This window comes from Fonsecaea erecta (genome assembly GCF_001651985.1).
Source record: "Fonsecaea erecta strain CBS 125763 chromosome Unknown Scaff13, whole genome shotgun sequence".
Classification (NCBI taxonomy): domain Eukaryota; kingdom Fungi; phylum Ascomycota; class Eurotiomycetes; order Chaetothyriales; family Herpotrichiellaceae; genus Fonsecaea; species Fonsecaea erecta.
Window position 1 is genome coordinate 215110 of NW_017387256.1, and position 22584 is coordinate 237693.

General features: G+C 46.3%; 4 protein-coding genes across 4 annotated transcripts; 1 reads left to right on the forward strand and 3 right to left on the reverse strand.

The window, feature by feature from the left end:
* Positions 1–6852: 6852 nt before the first annotated feature.
* On the reverse strand, positions 6853–9159 carry AYL99_11001 (hypothetical protein; the record flags this gene model as incomplete). The annotated part of the gene is made up of 2 exons (XM_018842507.1): positions 6853–6858; positions 9022–9159. 2 exons carry the CDS (start codon positions 9157–9159, stop codon positions 6853–6855), a joined length of 144 nt encoding a protein of 47 aa, XP_018687920.1.
* A 3219-nt stretch (positions 9160–12378) lies between these two features.
* Positions 12379–12702, forward strand: AYL99_11002 (hypothetical protein; the record flags this gene model as incomplete). The annotated part of the gene is made up of 1 exon (XM_018842508.1): positions 12379–12702. The coding sequence occupies one exon, from the start codon at positions 12379–12381 to the stop codon at positions 12700–12702; it is 324 nt and encodes a 107-aa protein (XP_018687921.1).
* Positions 12703–18949: 6247 nt separating this feature from the next.
* On the reverse strand, positions 18950–19897 carry AYL99_11003 (hypothetical protein; the record flags this gene model as incomplete). Its single annotated transcript, XM_018842509.1, has 1 exon — positions 18950–19897. The coding sequence occupies one exon, from the start codon at positions 19895–19897 to the stop codon at positions 18950–18952; it is 948 nt and encodes a 315-aa protein (XP_018687922.1).
* Positions 19898–20964: 1067 nt separating this feature from the next.
* Positions 20965–22422, reverse strand: AYL99_11004 (hypothetical protein; the record flags this gene model as incomplete). The annotated part of the gene is made up of 1 exon (XM_018842510.1): positions 20965–22422. One exon carries the CDS (start codon positions 22420–22422, stop codon positions 20965–20967), a length of 1458 nt encoding a protein of 485 aa, XP_018687923.1.
* Positions 22423–22584: the final 162 nt, after the last annotated feature.

Sequence of the window (22584 nt, forward strand, 5' to 3'; positions counted from 1 at the left end):
GTATAGTCTTAATATTAAATAGATATCCCTTCCTTTACCGGTCGAGTCTCTACTTCACTAATTCTCTCTTATATACCGACGTATTAAGTCGGTATATTATCTATCTATACTTAGTAACACTCGGCCCTAGCTTACGGATAGTATCTCCCTTATCGTCTACCGCTACGAGTCTAGAGTCTCTATCCTCCGACGACGTATAAGAGAGGACTAGTAATATCCGTAGCGCCTATATAAGGCCCGATATAGCTAGTGGGATTTCTTCCACTAGTATCGGCTCCTATAGGAATATAACTACTAGGACTACCGGGACTACTATCTTACGCCGCTAGCTACTTAGCACTATTAACTAGACGTCTTAAGCCGTCGGATATCGGCGACTTCGATAGTAATTAGCTCACCTTCTTTATATCTTGTATTATCGCCTTCGCCGAAAAATATAGATAGGCCGCCGTATTAGATATAATACTACTATATATAAAGGATAAGGTATATCTTTAGTACGATATACTAGACTTCGCTATTAAAGGTAATATAAACGCGTCTCTTAACGCTTAGATTATCAATCTATATATACGATTCGTAGAGGACTCTACTATCGCGTAAGACCGAGTAGATAGATACAAATTCTAGTTTAGTAAACGGGACTAGTTAAGCTTCCGTTTATATATTACGAAGAAGTAGACCTACCTATAGGACGTCGGAATTATCGATCTCTTCGCTATAGCTAACGCTATCTAGAAGGATATAGATCTATTTTTGTAAAATATAGCTCCGCGCCCTTACCTATAGATATCGCTCAATAAATTCCTTCGGATACTATATAATACGGAATATTAAGCTTACCGTCTATAATAATCTATATAACGCTTTTAGTACCTAACCGAACGTCGAGATAATCGATAGGATCGAATCTATCCGGAAAAGACTAATCGGGAATTCCGTAAGACTCGTTATCCTAACTAATCGACCGCTAGAGAAGGCGACCGTCCATACGGACCTTAAGGTAATCCGTAGGATAGATCTAGATATTAGAATTAAAGTCGAGACCGAAATCGGTACTAGAACCGTAACTAATACTAGAATTATAATCGATATTAAAATTATAATCGTTATTAAAACCGTTAGCGGTTATATCTCGTGAAATAATAGGACGAAGATAAATCCTTAGATATAAATAACTCTTTATCGCACTAAGAGTTCTATAGTCTAGACGATTCCTTAAAGTCTTAGTCTAGTCCTATCCGTACCTTACGAGAGAAAGTTCGCGTTTAGCCCTACTAATCGCCACTACGGAAGAGTATCCTATCGAAAGGTACTAAACGCGAAAGCCCTAAGCGTATCTAATTCTCGGAAGGCGATAAGGAGAACGCGAAACCTTCCTCTCTCGCGGTATCTCCTTCTCCTAATCTAATTAAATTCGACGTAGAGAAATAGATAGCGGATTATCGACTAGTAGTAACGACTCCGATAAGTTAAGTAATAATCTAAACGATAACTCTACTATCTTATTATCGTTATCTTATCTACTTTTAGTAGAAGAAATTACGTTTATATTTTACGAATAAATAATAATCGACGATACTAGAAGTTATCGAGTATATATTAGAGTAAAAAGCTCTTTTAGACTATCCTTCGCGGATATAGATATATAAATCGGAACCTATATACTCTTTTATATAGATATCGGATCGAGTATCTCTCTATTACGACGGGACTAAATAGAAAACTTTCTACGAGTAAAGATCCGTCGGATACGGAAGAGTAAGTTAATAAAAATCGAAGGTATCGCTATCGGAAAACTTATTAAAATAAACGAGTATATTAAATTACTAATAGTTCTATAGATATCGGAGAGGGAAAAGATATACTATTACGACGAAGTATATATTATAAATAATCTACTAATCCTATATATTCTAGACACTAGAGTTCTAGTACTAAATAATCTTAACTTTAAATAGTAATTCGCAAAAGGAAAACCTAGTCTATATATAAATAGATATTATATATCTCTTAGATTTAGTATTAATAATATCGATAATAAAACCTATCTCGCTAAAATATCCTCTTATCGAGTTACTCTCCTAGTAAATTAGATAGTTATTATAGAACCGGATACTAGACTAAACGTACTAATTTATATCCGCCGATTAAAGTCTTATAGAGACGGTCGCGGTTACTACTTAATTAAGTCCGATTAGACTCTATTTAAACTAGAACGCGGATAGATAGTTAGGGTACCTAATTATCTCGTCCGAATAGACGAAGACTATTTAACTATTTCAAATTTCGATAAATATACCGTTAAGATTTTAAAGGGGTAACGACTTACTATAGTATATATATATTACGCGAACTCTACCGAGAGTACTAGCGTATATCTATATCTAGTAATAAACGAGATATTCCGTAGTCTACTAGATAACTCCGAGATAGAAGATAAGCTATTCCCGAAGGACTTACTATTCTAAATCTATCCTATAGATAAAGATATTAGTATTTTAGAGCTAATGTTTCCGACGCCTAGAGAGTAGAATATTAGGAGAAAGTACGATATATCTTACGCGTACGAAAGGAGCTCTTTCGAAAAGATATAGATATATTTAATAACGGTATCGATATATCTATCCTATTTAAATCGGATATTAATCTCGCTAAACTTAAATAGGTATCTTATAATCTCTCCCGTAAGGATCGCGAAGTCTTCGATAAGATTATAGAGTCGCTATAGTAATAAGGACGAGTAAAACGAGTCTCTCTAGGATAACTAAGTATCGTAGTATTACTAGCTTTCGTCGTCTAGCGAAACGGTAAGCTACGAGTAGTTATTAATCTAAGAAAAATAAATACCGCTCTTTACTCTAACGCGTATCTATTACTAAAGTAAGATATAATCTTATAGATATTAGGCGACTTAGTTATCTTTTCCTTACTCGACTTCGTTAAAAGCTTCTTCTAGTAGTCTATTACTTCGGAAGACTAATAGAAGATAGTATTCGTCATCTCGTACCGCGAATAAGAAATACTATACGTCGTAACTATAGGTTTAATAAACTCGCTCGGATTCTTCTAATATCGAATAGAGGACTTACTAGTCTCCTACCTATAGAAGTTCGTACTAGTTTACGTTAACGATATTATTATTTTTAGTCGCTCTCCGTCGGAGTATCTAAAGTATCTAAGGGAGGTACTTACTCTACTAGAGAAATCGGGAATTACTCTATTTATTATTAAATACTTCTTTATATTCCTATCTATTTACGCCTTAGGATATTACGTATCTCGACTTAGGATAAGTATATAAGAAGAGAAAATAAAAGTTATTATAGAGTTATACTTTCCGAAGACGCTTTAATAACTAGAGACTATCGTTAAGCTATTTAAGTATTACTATTATTTTATCCACTTCTTTATAATATATATTAAAGCTCTTAGTTACTTAAAGATAAAAGGACTAAAAGGAGAACTCGAAAAGAGTAGAGAACGAGTAAAGTTTACGTTAAAATAATTAATAACTAAGTATACTATCTTAGATGAAATCGAGAAAGGAAAAGTAGCGTTCTAGGTATTAAAGGATCTATTCGTCGCTTATCTAATTTTAGTCTATTCGGACTTTTAAAGAGACTTTATTTTCTATATCGACGGGAGTAAAGAAATAGACTACGATATCGCGATCTATTAGATCGGTGCGGACGGAATTAAACGGCCTATCTTATTTCTATCTAGAACTCTATCGAACGCGGAAAAGAACTACTAGCTAACCGAGCTTAAGACCGATACGTTAATATAGATACTATAGAAGCTACTCTAATATACGGACTATAGAGATCTAACGGTTATCTACGACTATTAAGCTCTTATCTAGTTATTTAAGGATAAAGGTCCTTTAAAAGAGAGACGATCGGATAGACTAAACCGTTAGCGAATCTTCCTCTCTAAATACCGCGGGCGTATAAAGATTATCTATAAGTCCGGAAAGCTATATCGAAACGCTAATACGCTCTCTCGTCTACCTTCCGGCTTACCTAACGAGACGGACACTATAATACTTACGACCTTCTTAGATAATTAAACTTATACGAAATTTAAATCGGATTATCGAGTAAATTCCGTAGATAGAAGGATATTCCGATAAACCTTAATCGGTATACTTAAGATATTAACGGAAATTAATAGAGAAAGAGTCGTACGCTAGACTAACCTCTTCTAGACGGACCCGACGCTACTATAGTAAATTCGCCTCGCGCTATTATAGAATCGCTAGCTAAAAACCGTCTATATTACGATTCGTAAGCGAATAAAGAAATCACTAAATAACCCTAACGGCGTTAATAATACTCTAGATAGCTTCTAAATAGATTAGGACTTACTACTTATATATAAGCTAGAAAAGGATAGTCGAATAAGATTATATATTCTCTTAAAGCTAGTCCACTAGTTTCTAAAATATATATATAATATATAAGTATATATAGAAGTTAATCAGGTTACGGAACGACTATAAAGATATTTCTATATTATTAACTTATAATCTCTCGTATAAGTCTATATTAATAGTTATCTAGTTTACGTAGTAGTAAAGCTATCGTATTATAAACTATTCGGAGACTTATAACTAGTAGAGACTTTAAGCTAACTATACGAAGTATAGACTATAGACTTCGTCGTTAGCCTACTTACTACTATTAATAGATACGACGCTATCTTAACGGTAATAGATAAATTCTCCAAATAGATTATATTGATTCTCGAGAAGACGACCTAGGACGTCTTCGAATAGACTATTATTTACTATAACGAATATTTCTCTAAGTTTAGACTATCTAGAACTATTATTAGCGACCGAAATCTAAAATTTATCTTATAGTTTTAGACGGCTATTTTCAAACGGACTAGGATTAAACTAGCTCTTATAACGGCTTACTATCTAGCGGCTAACGGTTAGAGTAAGCGGATAAATTAAACGGTAGAAACGGTCTTAAGATATCTTATAGCGGATCGTACGAATAATAAAGGAGTAATAGAATAGGATAAACTACTTCCTAACGTATTATATACCCTAAATATAGCGATAAATATCTCTACTAAGACTACTCTATTCGAATTATTATATAACTTTCTATCTCGTAACGATATTAATCCTATCTTATCTTAGAATACGAAAGTAGATATCTTCCTTAACGATCGACGATAGATTCGGAGGAAAGCGTTAAATATAATAGATCTTATAAAGGCTAGAATAGTCCGGTACTTTAACGAAAAATATATACTTATACGAATCGGCGACTAAATAATATTAAAGCTCGCGATAGGAGTGAAAATCGGATATCGCCTACTAAATATATTAACGTTAGATATTCGTAAGATCGGTCCTTTTAAGGTTAAGAATAAAATTAGTAAAGTCGCGTTTAAACTTAAGTTATTATCTTATATTAAAATTTATTCGGTTATCTCTTATATCTATCTAGAATCTATAACTCCGGATACTCTTAATCGTAAATAAGCTCTCTCTCTATCGGTTATCGTTAAAGAGGAAGAGCGATACGTAATCGATCGAATCTTAAAAAAGAAATAAATAAAAAATCCTAGGAACGTTAGCGAAAGCTATATTCTATCGCGTCCGCTAGAAGAGTCTCGGTCTAGAGGAGAACGTATAGATTAAGAAGGACGAACTTTAGTTATAGATCTCGGAACTCGTCGACGCGTTCGATAACGCGACGAAACGAAAACTATACCGGTCCTAAAGAGTAGAAGGATCTAAGCTATTATATTTATCTATTACTTTCTTTCATTATATCTAATAGATAATCTTAGCGGGCTCTATTATAGTAGACTATAGAGTCTAGTATTATTTAATATTAATAACGGATAGTAAGAGTAATATCGAAAGACTTTTATTAATAATATTAGAATAAGAGTATAATAGAGGAAGAGAAAAGTAAAGATAGCGCTAAGAATTTTTATCTCGTAAGGAGATATCTTATCTATTCTTTATCTTTATCTATTCTTTATATTTAATTATTCTCCGTAAAAATTCTCGCTTCTCACTTTTTATAAAACCTTCCTCCTTCTTAGATAAGTCTATAATATCCTAATCTATTATCTCGAGATAGCGGAGAATCTAGAAAGTATTAAGATAGATTATACTAAATCTCGAATTAAAGTCTAGTAACTAGACGCTCTAACGTAAGTAGAGATCTAGAAATCCGGCGGATAATCTTAAAACGAACTATAGGAAGTTTAACTCTAAGATAAGAATTAATACTAAAATAAAATCTAGAGATAGAGCGCGTAACCTTAGAACGAACGTTCTAAACCCGACTAGGCGGAATTACGAAGCGGTCCTAACTTAAGTCTATCTACGTTAGAAAACTAAACCTCTCTTAAGCTAATTATCCTAAAGTTATATCTATCGGAAGCTCTCGCTTAAGCTCGAATCTCGGAGATTATAATATTCGATAACGCTAAAGGTCTAGTGAAAACTATTATACTTCCGATCGGCCTTTCTTAACGTTAGGAATAAGAAGAAGATAGATAGGGAAACCTTTACTCTAAAATAATATAACGAGAATATCTTAAGAAAAAGAAGTCGCGTAAGGAAAATAGCGATAGTATAGTTAAAGTTATAGAAGAAAGGGATATAAAAGAAAAAACTCTATAGGAATTGGACATAAAGCGCCGATTCGTAAATAAGTATGATCTCGTATCTATAGTAGTTCTAGAAGAAGAAGATAATACTATTAAAGACTAGTACTAAGTTATCGCGTATCTCTCTAACTTTACGTACTTATATACTATCTCTACTATAGTAAACGAAACTCTATTTAAGAGTAATTTCGCGCGCGTATAGTTTTATATCTTACTCTATATTAGCTCGTTATAGCTTATTCTAGAATATCGATATATAAGATATTAAGATAAATCTAAGTTTAAAAGCGTCCTTAGATTTACGATAGACGCGATTAAGACTATAGAACTCACTAGAACGTCTAGCTATCTTAAGTATTAGCGAATTAATCTAGATAATATCTACTATAATCTTATTATCGACTACGATTTATCGTATATTAATTCGGAGAATATCTTTACTCTAATTACTTCTACTATAATCTACGATCTCGCGATTTATATAGGCGATATCGGAGGTTATCTAGTCATATATATCTACGAAAGTAACTTTATAGACCGGAATTACTAGACTCTTATTAAAAAACTTCTATAGAATCGATAGAAAAACTCGTTAGACGTTTAGATTCTAGAAGATAAATTAATATTTATAATCTAGCGAAGTAAGTTTAAGAAGAAAGAAAGATAACTAGATATACTTAATTATTAGCTAAAATATTTATTCTTTAATTTAGACGAGTTTCTTATTATTAACTCTATCGCTTCTCTCGAGAAAGACGAATAAGCTAGTATCGAAATCTCGGATTAGTAGACTAAAATTCATAAAGTCTACTTCGTCGAGATAGTTAGGGGCGATAACCGTATATATCTAGTACTACTTAATCTTCCCGTCGAGAACTAGATTCGATTATAACTAGAAACCGTAGTTAAAATCGTACTAGTCGACGCGGTCGTTAACGAGAAGGATACCTAGAATATTTAGATATATACTATCGTCGCGGACTCTATACCTAGACTACTAGAGTATCTACTCTCTCTCTATATAATAAGATATTAGAGTAAGGAGATTAGAGCGTTCGTCGGTTAGGAAGAAATCCGACTTATTCGTCTCGGAGTTTAAGACGATCTTATCTTAATATCGCTAAACTATATAAGATAAAGACGACTAAGCTATCGGTATTAATCCCGATCGACGTAAATTAGTATAAGAATCGTATTATAGGTTTAGTAAAACTAGTCGAATAGATAAAAAATAACGTCGCGGGCATTAATGATCTCAAACGCCTCTTACTAGGGAATAATATCTCGAAGATCTACGGATACGATATCTATTATAGTATTCTAGACCTAATTCCGGTTCCGGAGGAATATATATATACTATAAATAACGCGTAGAAAGCCGTTATCGCTCTTACTCGTAAATACCCGGCCGGAATCGTTAACGTTTATAGACCCCCCGGTACTAGAAAAACACATATCTATGGTGAGCTTAGTCGCCCTTTTATTATCGCTAACAGAATGCATAATATTCTCGCTATATCGACGTCTAATATCTCTATATACGCTCTAGTAGCCCGCTTCTATAGTATTATCTTAGAAAGCGGAGCGAGGGGTTAGTACTATATTCGAGTACATTCGGTGGAATCTAAAGCGAATATCGCTCGGTAGGAAGCTAGGCTCGCCCGACCTAAGACGGAAGATATACGGCTAAAACTTATACAAGATCTCACTAGGGAAGAGGCCGAACTACTCGAAATAGTATATCTCGCTAGTGTAGTTTATAATAACTACGAACGATAGCATATACCGGCGGTCCCACTCGTATACGACTATCGCGTGACGTTGATATCTTTCAATCTGTCTATCGGACGGCGTATCCTCCAGGTGATAGGCGAAGTACCAGTCGGAAAAGGGGATCCTATCCCACAGGGGGAAACCTTTATAGAACTCCGCGAACTGTATAGGTAGTATAAGAATAACGAGGAATTCGACCCTACTACGGCCATTAAATTCAAGGAGAAGCTCACCGAGGCGCGTAACTACGTCTTACAATACGCCGCCGTTATCTATACCACCCCGGGAATGGTAGTGTAGGCGAAATTGATGATACCTATTACCGACGGTATCGGTATCGTCTTTGTTGACGAGGTATCACGACTAGCGGAGTGTGACACTATCGCTTTATTCGGTTGCTACCCGAATACGACTGGTTTCGTTATGGTCGGAGACCCGAATCAACTCCCTCCACCGGTTATATATCAACATCGCTTTTCAAAACAGATGGAGATATCATTGCAAACCCGCCTATTAGCTAATGGTACGCCAGGGGCATTTCTGGTAGAACAATATCGAATATCTCCTAACATCTCAGCACCTTTGAACGCAGTCGCATACGACGGTAAACTCAGCGACCATGAATCGGTCCGCGTTGAAAACCGTCCGATCGTCGCGGAAATTGAAAAATTCAACAAGGAAAGATTTGGCTCCTCTAAATACTGTATACTCTTCGACGTCCGCGATACGCAAACGCATATCGTCAAAGGCACTATATCCAAATATAACCTAGTGATGGCAAGCTTCTGCATGAACCTCGCTATCGGGTATATATAGCGATTCCTAGATATATCGGTCGCCATTATCTACTTCTATAACGCTTAGTACCTTCTGTACCTCGCGATGCGTGACGCTATAATAATCGATAACCCTACGTTCGCGAAGCTGTATATTACTAAGGCGGATTCAGTCTAAGGTCTCGAATTCGACTACATAATCGTCGATATCACTATCGGAAAAAGCGTAGGCTTCCTAAATCTACTAAACCGATTAGTTATCGCCATTAGTCGCTCCCGCTATTGTCAAAATGTCGTTATGGACAAATAGAAAGTGATTCACTCTAAAGCTCGCGTAGTCTACCGCGTCATAAGAGAATTTCTAACTTAGGGAGTATATCGTCTTACAAATGACTCTCCGCAGGCCAAAATGCGAGAATGCGAATATTACCACCCGGACATAGTCGACTTCACCAACATCAGAACCCTCGACGCCGTTAGCGGTTTGATCGAGTAAGGAGAAGAAGAGGAGATTATACAAGAAGGAGAATAGAATAATAACGAGACCCAAACCTACCTCCCGGTGGACGAGGACGTAGAGGCATAGATGAAAAACCTCCGAGAGATCAGCCCAGGAAAATGGATCACCGTCGATGACGAGGTAGACATAGATGAGGAAAATAATAAATGGTGACACAAATAAGAACATGGAACGATGACACAAACAAGAGCAAGGAGATTGACACAAACAAGAACATGAAATCATGATATGGCACAAAAGGTGGGACGACAGCTGAGAACGCATGAGGACACGCGCAAAAAGCCGGAGCTTTTTTCAGGGGGGATGGGCAGGTTGTCACGCGTGCCTGCACGTGACTGGCGCGCCTACACGTGACGGGCTAAGATGGGGAAGGTCTGCCGAGGGCTACTTCTACCTCGCCATCCCACTTCCTTCCTTTGACAGACTCCGTCAGAGACAGCCCACCACAACAGTTAGCTAGATAGCTAGAGAACCGTGCTATTGCAGCCGTTCATCTCCACCAGTGTGGTGGATTCCTTGCTTCCTTCTTTTCTTCCATGTGATATCTTGGGTCCTGCAGGACCGAATTCTGGTCAGAAAACCTGTTCTGCAAGCACCCTTGTGAGGAGGTGCACAGTCTGCTCACATCCACGCTATTGCTCCCAGGTATGTCACGTCTATCACAAACGCGTCGGCCTTTAAACTCGATAATGCAAGTTAACTGGCCGCCAGTTCCCGTCCTCAACCAACAAGTCCTTTCACGTGCAGACATCGTGCCACAGACCTCTCCTTTCGAGCGTTTCCGTACAGCAAGCAGCAAGTCCTGCCAGGCGAGACGTGATCTTCCAAAGAGGAAGGAGGACAAGAACAATTCCGGCATAGCGCCTAAGCAGCAGATGGCTGTGCAAGCAGGCAGGCGTATGCATGGAGAACATAGACTGAACTTCTCGGTATTTGATCCTGTGACCGGCTAGAGACACTCTCGTGAGCAATGCAGGAGTCCCTCCTTAGCGATAGAACGCCCTTCGCCTCGCCTCGACTGAAGACACGGGGGCCCAAACAGAGACCAAGCAGAGCTGGCGGAAGACGTGAAGACGCCGCCAGAAAGGATGATGAGGGCCGCAGCAAAGCTCGCCCGAGTATTTGACCCTGGTTCAAGATCGCATGCACGATCAAACCCTGTCGTTATGGAGTGGTCACTGCGCTCGACTCCATTGTGGAGAGCAGCTTAAGGAAGTCGTTCGATTGGAGTCGACAGTTTCCCTTCAATATCTATTGATCGACTCCTTTTTTCCGCCTTGGCGAAAGCAAATCAGTACTGCTCCAAGGCTTCGTTCTCCGAGTTTGAAAGGCCCTCGCCATGGCAACAGAGTGCTCTAGCTCAGGGCCAATCGGCATTCACACCGCAAGTCCGGATCTGCCGCACGATGAAACAAGCATGATGCCAAATTATCAATCCAGACAATGGGAATGCTCGTCGTTCCGAGATGTCGCGGGTCGTCGCTCTTGATTGTTGCTCGGTATCTATTGCTTATGGTCGAAGTCTATCGTAGGGCTGGGACCAGCGACTCGTTTCCTTGCTCCCAATTATTGTGAATTACACGATGGTATATAGTTTTCATAATAATTCATGTTCTTCCATTTCGTCACACAATTCAGGTTGTTGAGTCACGTGTTATCCACCAAGATGGCTAGCCAATGAGGTGCGTTAGGTTGCCCCAACTCTCCGAATGCGGGTTTTTGTAAGAATTTGGCCCGTGATTTACTATTTCGCTTCCCTCAACAGGATTACAACCGAGCTCAATCTTCCAGGACGGGGAGAAGAGGGAACAGAGGGAAGATATTATTGACAATAGTCTTGCGCAAGCGCCTTCGAAGTCACGAGGACTTGCACTGCGTCCACCTTTCTGTCACCCGGTCACAGGCTAGTCAACTCAACATTCTCTGTTAGTTGCACTGTGAAGCAGCCTGGAGGAATCTATACCGCTATTGAACTGGATCCATGTGAATGACGGCTATTTACGGTACCGAGTTTCAGCTGGCAGCAGCTCCAGTGATGTCACAGAGTGACTCTATTCATCGTGCAGCGAGGTCGTGACGTCGGTGAATGGGTGTCACCGAGTCACACAGTGGTGATGGGGTTCAATTAACTGGCCCCAAGTTACCGTGTCACCACGGCTGGCTTGAGCCTTCTTTCCGATTATTTATATCCCCTCCGTCTCCATCTTCTCTTGCTTTCTCCCCTTCCCCATCCTCAGCATCGTCTTCAACACTCTTCCCTTCACTGAGGCCTTCTGCTCTCCTCTCGTGGGGACTCTTGGCCATCACCACAAGTCTCCTTCGCTGGGAATCTCCAACTCATCCACTCTTACCTCTGGTGGGCCGACAATGCTGGCCAGGCCCTGCAGGGGCCATGGCCCTCCTCCAGTCTTCCATCATTGGTCACCGTCGACACTGAGGCATCGAAGACTACACGGACTCGCAGCCAATACCAAGTCCAAGTTCCGTCCTGGAGTACAGGGTAACGCGTCAAACGGTGTTGTCTGTTCCTCTCTCGGGGCGACAACAACCAGCAGATCTTAGCTCTTCTTCCGCAAAACAAACACAGACATCGTATATATAAACATATTGCTCTCGAGAACGACAGCACCTCGGCCGGTCGCTGCTCGAGGCCCACATGGCATGGCTAAGCGGCCGGAGCAATTCACGCTGCTCGTTGCCGTGTGGGTCTGCGACATCGTCCTGTCCGACAAGGTCACTGACCACTACTACCTTCCGGTTCGCGCCAACCTACAGGACACCCGGGCGACCGACTCCGAGGGAGATATGTTCCTCGTGCTCAAGGCGCTCATTCCCCAATGGGAAGAGGCCGAAGCAAAGGGGAATGCTAAAGCCATCCCGAACGTCGGCGAGCGCTTCGAAGCGTTCGTTCAGCGACATCTCGGCCGATCCGGTCGAAAACAGCAAGCGATATTTGCAGCTGTTCAAGAGCCCAAAGTGGGTTAAGATGGCGTTTGGTTGGTGCCAGTATTCGTTCGGCCGGTCGACCTTTCGAGTGTTTCATTTCACCTCCCCGGCCAGGTGGTTCATGGACGACCTAGGTTTCTCACCGCCATCACTTCCCTCGGTTTTCTTCAGCCATTCTGACACGGTCACCTGTTGCCCTAACCCTATGGGGTAGGTTAGCCGATAGGTGACACTGCGCCACTGCCTGCCACAGGACGCGCTAGCGCGCTAGCGTGCTACTACTAGATAGATATTTTCTGGTCACACAGAAAACTGAGAATGAGAATCAAGTAGTCCCACATCACCTACTCTGTGATGCCACAATTCCACCTTTTCTAACCAACGCTGGCAGGGAATTCAAGGGCTTAGGATCGAGTGGGGGAGAGGAGGAGATTCCAGACTATCCGAGAAAGTCATCGCTGCCCTGTCCCTCCTGTCCTGATCGCTCTCCTTGTCCAACCGGGCCTGATCCCATCTTATTCAACCAAACCCGATCCCATCCTATCCAACCGAACCCGATCCCATCCTATCCTGAGAGGGGGTGTACTGCCGGCATCATTCAGCCAGCTCCCCCGGCATTGCCAGCACTGACTGACTGCAAACCAATCATACTAGTTTTGATATAGCGATCGATACAGGGGTGGTGGGGATGATAGCTAGCAGATAGTTGATGATTGATTAGTGCAATTGGATGATTTTAACTGGTCTTTGGTTCAGTCTCGCCTGGACAAGTCTTCCACCTCGTCCGCCATGATATAAGCTTTCGCAGGTGACACTCTTTCACCGCTACAGCCAAAATATCATGCCCATTTTCCCTCTCTCCTCTATTCTCTTTGGATGCGCCCCTGTCCTCAGGCCATCCATGACCCCCTCTCTTCCCCTCGTTCACCCTCCCACCTTTCTCTTGATAGATTTGGATGAGATTTCGCTCAGAATCACGTGATCATGTCAGGCGACTGGGTTACGTACCTACGTCAGCCATAATAACTCTAAATCCACCACCGCGAGACACCCATCTTCCCCCCAAAGCTCCGCCAATATCGGCAAGTCAGCGTGAGGGGAGGCCGTTCGAGCACAAATCCAGTCACAATGCCGTGGTGAGAAGCAGAAGCGAGAGAGCTTTAAGGACTGATCAGGCCCCCATGGACGCATGGACGGGCGGGCCTGGTCCGCTCAGACGCCAATCAGGTAGAGACATGGCTGCATACAAAGCCGTCAGAACACGCGGGAAAGGAACAAGTCAATTTCCTGCAGGAAAGGGCTTATGCTGGACCAATTTTTCCACGGATAACGACTTGAGATTTATATAGGAAGGGAAAAGGCCTCGGCCGAGGAGATGGAAGCTATCGATTAGCGCTTAGACACAAGAGGTAGGTCTTGACATGGAAGAGTCCGAGTGAAGGGACTTCTATCCGTACATATAAATATATCGAAACCACCCAATCAACAACAACAACGACAGCCAATACTCTGGCAGGATCTTGGCTCGAATACTTGTTCTGCCCAATAGTACTGGTCAGTGACATATCAATGTCCGCCTTCTTCAAAGAACAGAACGCGTTTTTCGACTCCAATCCCGCAACACACCAATGACATATCAATATCCGCCAGGTCCAGAAAGAAAGCCTGCCAACTTCCAGCCCAACCAATCAACAAGTGACATATCAAAATCCGTCGGAAGCGACAGCCATGTTGGCGGCACGAGATGCATCTCCAGCAGCGGTGGTTCGCTCATACATGCTTTCCGTCACTGGCTTCGTTCTGACCTCAGCCACAGCCCGCTGGCCGCCCCGCTCAGAACTCGGCATCGTCCTCTCTCGGACGTCCGACACACACACGGAAGAGCACAGCCAGCCCAGGAATGTTGAGGCTCTGCTCAGTGGCTTGGAGGGAAGGTTCTCGATGGCCAGGCCGCCCTGGGAAGCACGGAACGGACATCAATCAAGCCAGGTAAGCAAGCAAGTAATGACCAAGGGGATCCACTACCAACTTCATGACATGAGTCATTGGAGGAGGCGACAAAAGAGGCCGTGAATGGCAACGGCTCGGGTTCCTCCCGACTGAGTTGACACAGCAGCCAGAGCGCGAGCGGACCCCAGGCTGCTGCTGCTGCTGTTGCTGTTGTCGCTGCCGTTGCTGCCATTACCAACTCTGCGCCGACCGACCCAGGATGCTGCTGCTGCTGCTGATGATGATGTTGTTGTTGTTGTTGCAGGTGTTGCTGCTACTGATCCAGGGAAACAGGGAAGTTGCTCTTTCCACCGTTTTTCATTTTTCACCACGAGGCACAGCCGGCCGATACCCTTGTGCAGCCCTGCAGAACTGGCGCCCACGCACCGGCACCTCTCTGCAAATTTGTCTCACTCCCGGGTCGTGATGGATCTCGCTGTACAATTCGGCCGCAGTCTCTACCATTAGTGTCGACAGATGTCAACTGTGCTGTGGTCCGGTCCCAGCGGGTCGAAGACTTGTCCGGCTTCGAGTGCCGCGATAGTCTCCTCGGTCCGGTGCTGGCAATGCCGGATTTGGTCTTTTGGGACGAGTAGTTTGTTCTTCTCCAACTGCAGCCCCAGCGGTTGCTGTGACTGTAGTTGCGGCTGTTGTCTCAGCAGCCCCAAGGGGTCCTCCCACTTCGGCCATCAGCTCGAGGGAGACGAATCTGTCCCAACACCCGCGACCGTCGTTGAGGGCGCCGGCTGGCCCGGGCACACCGTACCCCAGATCGAACCAGGTCGGCCGGAGTCAATGGAGCTGGGGACTTGTTGCGCGGCCACGAGTGTCGGCCAACCGCCAGGAGAAGAAGATCCACCAGGATTTTCTCCGGGGAACCAACGGCGCCGCCGAACCACACACACACGAATGATCTCGAGGAGTGTGAGACCCGGCCGAAGGGGCTGCTGGTGCCTCGTAAGTAAATATATATAAAGATTGCGCCATTCGGCACAAGCCGGTGCCAGACTGGCTGCCGACGCTCTGTCCAAGTCATCGCTCCGACGATTCTGCGGATGCGTGTCGGATGGTGAATGAGCGGAGAGACCCTGAGAGGGAGCAGAAAGCGGTCTTGACGTTACCACCGGACATTGCTTTTCTCTTGAGGGGAACGAAAGGGGGACCTGCCCGACGCAGGCAGCCGCGGATTGATGGGGGCTGCGAGGACTGGAGCGTGGCCGAGATATTTATCCACACGTCAATAGCTGCAGTGTCGAAGAGACCACTGGGCAGATCCAAGCCAAATCAGCTAGATTGTTGATATGACTCGAGTTGGCGGTGGTCCAGCCTGGGTCCAGAGTGGCCGGGGGGCAGGCAGACAGGTATGAGCGAGTGGTTGCGCTATTTGAGGTCGAAAGCGCCACGGTTCTGTGCCAGGCTTGTTGACGTCTCCGACCCAGGCCGACAGGGTCGTTCGCATCATCCGCCTGCCTGGTTCGGAAGACACACCTGGCCGGACCTAGGGGCAGGTCAGGGAGTTGATATTTATATAAACAGCCGATGGTGATGGCCAGGCTGGGCTGCACCTGGTGGTGAACTTACATCACAACCGCTATGGTCCGATGTATTGGATAGAGGCCGACAAATATGGTTGACTTGAGCTCAAGATTTGCGAGCATCAAGTTACGGCGTTGAGGTGTCCTTCCCGCGGCGGAGAAGGCTGAGTCGAGTTGCTGTCGTAGATTTTGTGGTCTTTGGATGAGATGAGTTGGACTCGTTAAAGCTCGTTAAAGCTCATGTGCTGGTCTGGCTCAGATCATAATGTGGAAGCGGACCTTGTCGAGGAAGATGAACTGTTGCCCAGTTTGGTTTTTCGTCAGAGGAAGCTATTGCGTTAAGAGGTCTCTGTTTGCAAGACGCCATGGGATAAGCACGCAGAAGCCCGAGGGCCTTGCAAGGCTGCCATGAGTTGCTGGAGACTAATGAATAGAGAGGGGAGGAGAGGAAGGTGTAGCGTTGGGATGTGTGCCGTGCGGGAGAAGGAGAAAGTGCAAAAGCTGGAGGAAATGGGAGATATTTAAGGACGGACGGATGCGGGCTACGCGCGAGGAGGCGGAGCCTGATGTCAGACGTCACCACTGCCTCTGGACATTGTGTGACGATATAAGGCAGTGGGAGAATGCGTGATGGCTTGAGAACGTGATACTGTGACTCGACGAGGCAGAGGGCTCGACTATCACCGTAAGGCTGCACGCAGATGATCACTGCCTCTGGTGACTCAATTAAGGCCTCGAACAGTGATACTTCAGGAAGCTAGAGGTGACTTACACAAGTCGTGTATGCTGAGGCGTAATACAAGCTGTGACCGCCAGCGTGACTGTTCTGATATTCAATATTGAGGGCCCTAACTCTGTCAATCCGGTCGAATGAGTGATCAACAATCAAAAAGAAGAGAATGAGTGAACTGTGCAACGTGCTTACCATGGTCCATGAATGTATTCCATGTGCTGCTGTGCAAGAGCTCTCGCCGGGGCATGGAACAGCCTGCCACCTGTTCGCATTGGGAAAGCAATTTGCCATCGTGGTAGTGGCAACATATTGCAGATTTGAAGGTAAATTTGTTTGAATTCCCTCCTTCGTCGACGCTTTGTTGCAAAACCGTTGACAATATGTGCGGCTTGTCATGCAATGACGGAAGAATCGTCAAAAGCCTCCAGAACTGACTGCTTCTCGGGTGCTATTTGCCTGCCGGATCAAACATCCACACCCAGGAGATGGTGAGGAGGTTGTCCCGTTGCTGTGTGCGGTGTTCGTGCCGTAAACAGGACACCAGTGCACACGGTCAACGGACAATGGACAATGGGCAATGGACCGACTATATACATAACAACGACAATGACAAGGAGGCACTGCCCGGCGCTGTAGTATTGCTGATCTGTTGTATCGACACGCACTACGCACATCCATCCCCGAACTACCTGTCTGTCTGTTTGTCTGTGCCATTTCTGCCATGTCCTCGCACGTCAAAACTCAGCTCAGCACAGATCTTCAAACAGCCCATGAACCGTCTCAGATGTCTCGCTCTCCCTTGTGTCTCTTTGGTGCAGAGCAGTCAGTCTTTATCCGTTGCCCAAGAAGAAGAAAGAGAACAAAGGGGATATAGAACTCTTTTCTCGGTACGTGACTGCGCTCGCTTGATGTTCGGCAGAACCTTCCGGGCCCCGATCCGTTGCTGATGTTTGTTTCTCCCGGGCACAGCACACTGTCCTTGTTGTCGCCCTGGTGCCCTTTGTGCCATTTCTGGTGACGAGAACGTCTCATTCTATGCAATTCCTGTCCAGACCCTCCCCCCTCAGGCCCTACCGCTTGCCACTCTCCCTCGCCTCCTTGGTGAAGCTGTCCTGACGTCCTCGACGGCAACTGAAGAAGGATAAATAGCGACATCAAGAGCCACCACCACCACCACTACTTTGACCGTTGGCTCTCCCCCCCGAGCGCCGTCCTCAACGGTAGCCGGAAGCACAGCAAGAGAATATGCCCAGTGTTTGCCACCGTGCACAAAGGCCGAACCACTGCAAAAGCGACGATGAAACAAAGAACACTCCCTTGTTCCCCCTACCTACCGTACCTGATGGCTCCTGGATCTTGAAAGCACTGTGAAGAAGACAAAATCGACGGAAGACAAAGGAAAATTTCATGTAAAAGGCCTTGGGTAGACACTCTGAGAACGAGAAAGAAGACTAAGTGTCCATCAATCATGGGATCTTGGATCACGCAGAGTCGGTCGAGTCGAGTTGCCGTTCAGTCCCAGGCGGACGACTGCATACATGTCGTGCCAATCTGATGATTATCCGCCGACAAACGGGAAAAGTTCACGCCCTGTCCATCACGACTCTTCCTACGTCTCCATCTCGCGGCAGGTCTCCGACTCCCTTGTAGTCTGGCGCTGCTCGTTCCTGACACCATCCATGTGTCAACGCATCGAACAAGTGCTCAAGCAAAACAGAGAAAGAGACAGGAACAAAAGCAATGACTGGAACTGCCCTCGTTAGGGTCTTGGAGCGTCCAATACAAGCCAAGATCTACCTGCGACACACGGGAGAGATGCTCTACAGCACTGCGGTCATCTATTCTGCCTTGTGTGCACCTGAATGCTGTGACGGACACGATCCATGGCGGAACCCCGGTCTTTCACCTCCCTATTTGAACCGGGCCGGGGAACCAATCGCGGCGTCAAGCCTCCAACAACGCAAACATTCCGTCATCATTCTTTCCTTTCCCACTAGAGTGCTGTTGAGGGGTGCCGGCAGCGAGCACGTCAAGGGCTGGGACGAGGAGGGGTTTCTCGATTATAGCTGTCAGCCTTCGTGACGGACGGGCCGAACTCCCTCTGGCATTTCCATCGCCACCAGACCGACAGGGCATACGAGGCGTAACTGTCTGCATTGTTGATGGCTTCGTGGGGGCGGTATTTCTGGGGTTCGAGGCTGGAGAGTAAATTGAGCACGCGTGAGTAAAAGGGGCCGTACCCTTCGCGTGGTGACGTGCCATCATAGTCCCCAATGCCATTCACTCCGTTGGACGGGTACGTCCAGGCAAACCAGTTCGGGAGGTCGTCGAATAAGTCGGAAAAGTGCATAATTTCGTGCATCAAAACGGCGCCGGGGAACCACATCAGATCCGAATCATGGTCGCCGAGGCCATCGCACCCGTACCCCGGCAGCAGATTCCCTTGCGCGTTCAGGGCCCAGAAAGGCGGATTCATGATCTCGTCCTCGTCCGGGTACATCTCGAACGCCGACGCACACATAGTGATAAGCGGCCCACCGCCGTCCGCCGAGGTGAAGGCGGCGTTGGTATCATCATTCGGGATGCCGCACACTTGCTCTCTAATCCCCGGATAGTTGCCGTAGGAGATCATCAGGTTGAAGAGCCGCGGGTCCACGCCGATGGTGGCACGCTGCTGCAGGACCGTGGGGAGCTGGTTCATGGTCAGCACGGCGTCGACGGGGAGGTTGGCGACGCGGCGAAAGATGCGTCGCACAAAGTCCACGTCACTGGCTGGGAAATACCGCAGGTACACGTCGTCGCAGGAGTCGACGACGAAAGACGCAAATGTTGCCAGTGCCACACCGTCCGTGAAGGACTGTTGCATGCGAGGAAGGGCTTCGAGAGGGGTGTTGACCAGAATGGCCTCTGTTGGAACGATTCCCAGCAAGGTGAGGGTGAGGAAGCTCAGGACAACACGGGCGAGAGAGGAAGACATCGTGGGCTGAGATGCGGTGGCGCGGCGCATGTCGGGCGGCAGGAATCTCACACCTCGGTACTGTTGTGAGAAGAAGGAAGTTGGTTCGATTCGGGGCAGAGAAGAGAGAGAAGAGAGAGACGAGTTGAAGATGCGGACAAGGCGACGAAGACTCGGTCTTTTATTGAGCTCAGATCTTTTTCCTTCACTGATTGTGTGTGAGATTCACTGCGCAGTGACAGCACACACGGTACCGCCAAAGCCGACTATCTTGGCAGCTCTCAGTGCTCGTTCTCAAATGTCTCACCTCAACAAGGCTCAAGACTGACATGCTTCACAAAGTGACTAAGACTACTCCCGGGCATCACAGGTGGCAGCAAAGTATGACTGTGGGTGACGACAGACAGACATGGTACATCCAAGATTGAGAGGATGGCTCGTGAAGAGCTACACATGCCTCAAGACCAGGCCAACGTTGAAAGAGCCTGAGTCTTGAGACCAGCTGACAGAAGAAACCCGGAGTTGGCAGCGGCGTGGCAAAGCGAGCTTGGTGCCTATGGCTGCTCTCAAGCCGAGGCAGCAGCAGCAGCAGCAGCAGCAGCATCGGTATGTCTCTTTATCTGACATATATTGAGGAAGCATTTCGGTCAACATTTGGAACAGGGGCTGTGCGAGATAGGCAGCACACACACCGGAGCCGCCATTGACGGACTCGGAGTCATTGTCATGATAGTTCGAATCTATCGCCCCCAATGCATACAGGAAACACACAAACACATACAGCAGTCTACTGAGGACAAAATCACAGCTGGTGATAGTGGATTCACACTCTTGGCACTTGGATTGATTCTCATGGCGGGGGAAGGGGAGTCTTTTCGAGTAGAACAGGGTGTCAACATCAGCATATGCATGTGTGCGCTGCCACGACCGCACAGCCGGCGGCCTCAGTTTCTCCTGCTTTGGGGGCGTTCAGGACGACCCGTAACAAAGGTAACAACAATCTCTCTCCAACACCTGCAAGGCCTGCTCAGGCTCCCTTGTCTCATTCCTGCCTCCTGGCTTCCTGAGGCCCCTCCCTTCAAGCTGACTTACTTCGACGACGACGACACCAGGACACCACCGACCCTGCTAATCTCTTCCTCCACGGCGACGTCCTCGCTGTTCTGTCCCAACACGGCGGCAATCTTGTCGACGCCGGGCATGACTAATGGCTGGCCGGTCACGTACAACTTGGCCTTGCCGTACTTGTCTTCGTCCTTGAGGGTCAGGCCGTCGACGGCAGGGTTGTGGCTGTTGAGGACCTTGAAGAGCAGCTCGGCGCTGGCCCCGTGGTCACGGAGCTTCGTGTCATGCACTTCGGTGAGGTCGTTGATGTCGTCCTCGCCCTTGTTGGCGTTGTCGATCTTGCGCAGGCACCGCTTGCTCTGCTCGTCCATGAACTCCGTCCACGCGATCGTCTGGATGCAGAACTGGCTGCCCTCGCCGCGCACTGCCGTCGCGGTCGACGGCGGCTGCTTCCCCAACAGCGTGTTGTCCTTCTGGCACTTGATGATGGCGTCGGCCTCCGTTGGTTGGAGTGGGGAGCCGGTCAACAGCAGCACCGTGGTGGGCGCGGCGTCATGCCCCTTGCTCTGCTTGAGGCGCAGGTAGCGCCCGATCTCCCGCTCGAAGGTGAAACGGAGACTGTTGAGCGACTTGGGCTGCTTACCGGATTCCTCGAGCGCCGACGCGTGAGCCGCCGCGAGAGCCGTCATGTCGATGTCGTCCTGGTAGTAGCCCTGCCAGAACGGGAGCTTGAGGTCGCGCACGTGGGACAGCAGGCGGAGAAACCTCTCGCGCGGCGTTTCCTCATTGGTTGCCTGCGTGGAAGCAGCGTTCGTCTTGGAAGAGGGGCCCGACTTCACCCGCTGCGGCCACATTGCCTGCTCCATGTCCGACGACGTTGCGACCTCACCGGATGAGTTGTTCTCCATCCACTGCAGGAGGCCCATGTCTTGGAGGATCGGGTCCTTTTCTACCATAGTCTTCGCCTGCGACCAATTTTTCGTGATCCACAGCCGGTCCAGGGCCTTGGCCTTGTCCTTTTCCTCCGGGGTGAGGTCTCCACTCTCGGTGTTGCTCTGGCTCATGAAGAAGAACTCCATGTCGGCGGACACGGCCTTGGCGAGGCTGAGGAACATGACGGCGAGCGACCGCATTGAATTGCGCGTCACCGCCGGCAGACGGTGGTTGTCATCGACCCACACACTGATGTGGCGGTGACGGAGCGCGTTGAAGGCGCCCGAGATGCCCATGTTGTGGCCCAGTCGGTGACCACGTTTGATCACGTCCAGGAGGAGCCGGACTCCGTCGGGTTCGGCGTTGAAGGTGTAGTCCGGCGGAAGCTCGCCTTCGAACAACAGCTTGAAGCTGTCTCTGGCAGGGAGGCGGGAGACGCCGGGCTTGCTGCCATCCTCAGCTTCGGCGTTGGCGTCGAAGTCGACATGTGGCCTGTTGGGTTGGGTGGGACCGGTGTCGGAGTCGTCGCCACAACAGAGGAACCTCATCGTGCCTGGCAAATAGTGAAGGTCGAGGAGGTCGGGGGATGAGAATAGACCTTGCAGATTTCCAAAAAGGTGAAATATGTGAGAAGAGGTCCAGCAACCAAAGTAGTGAGTGATGTACCGACAAGCAGTGCGGGTAGAAGGACAGAGGCCCGGGTGAACTCT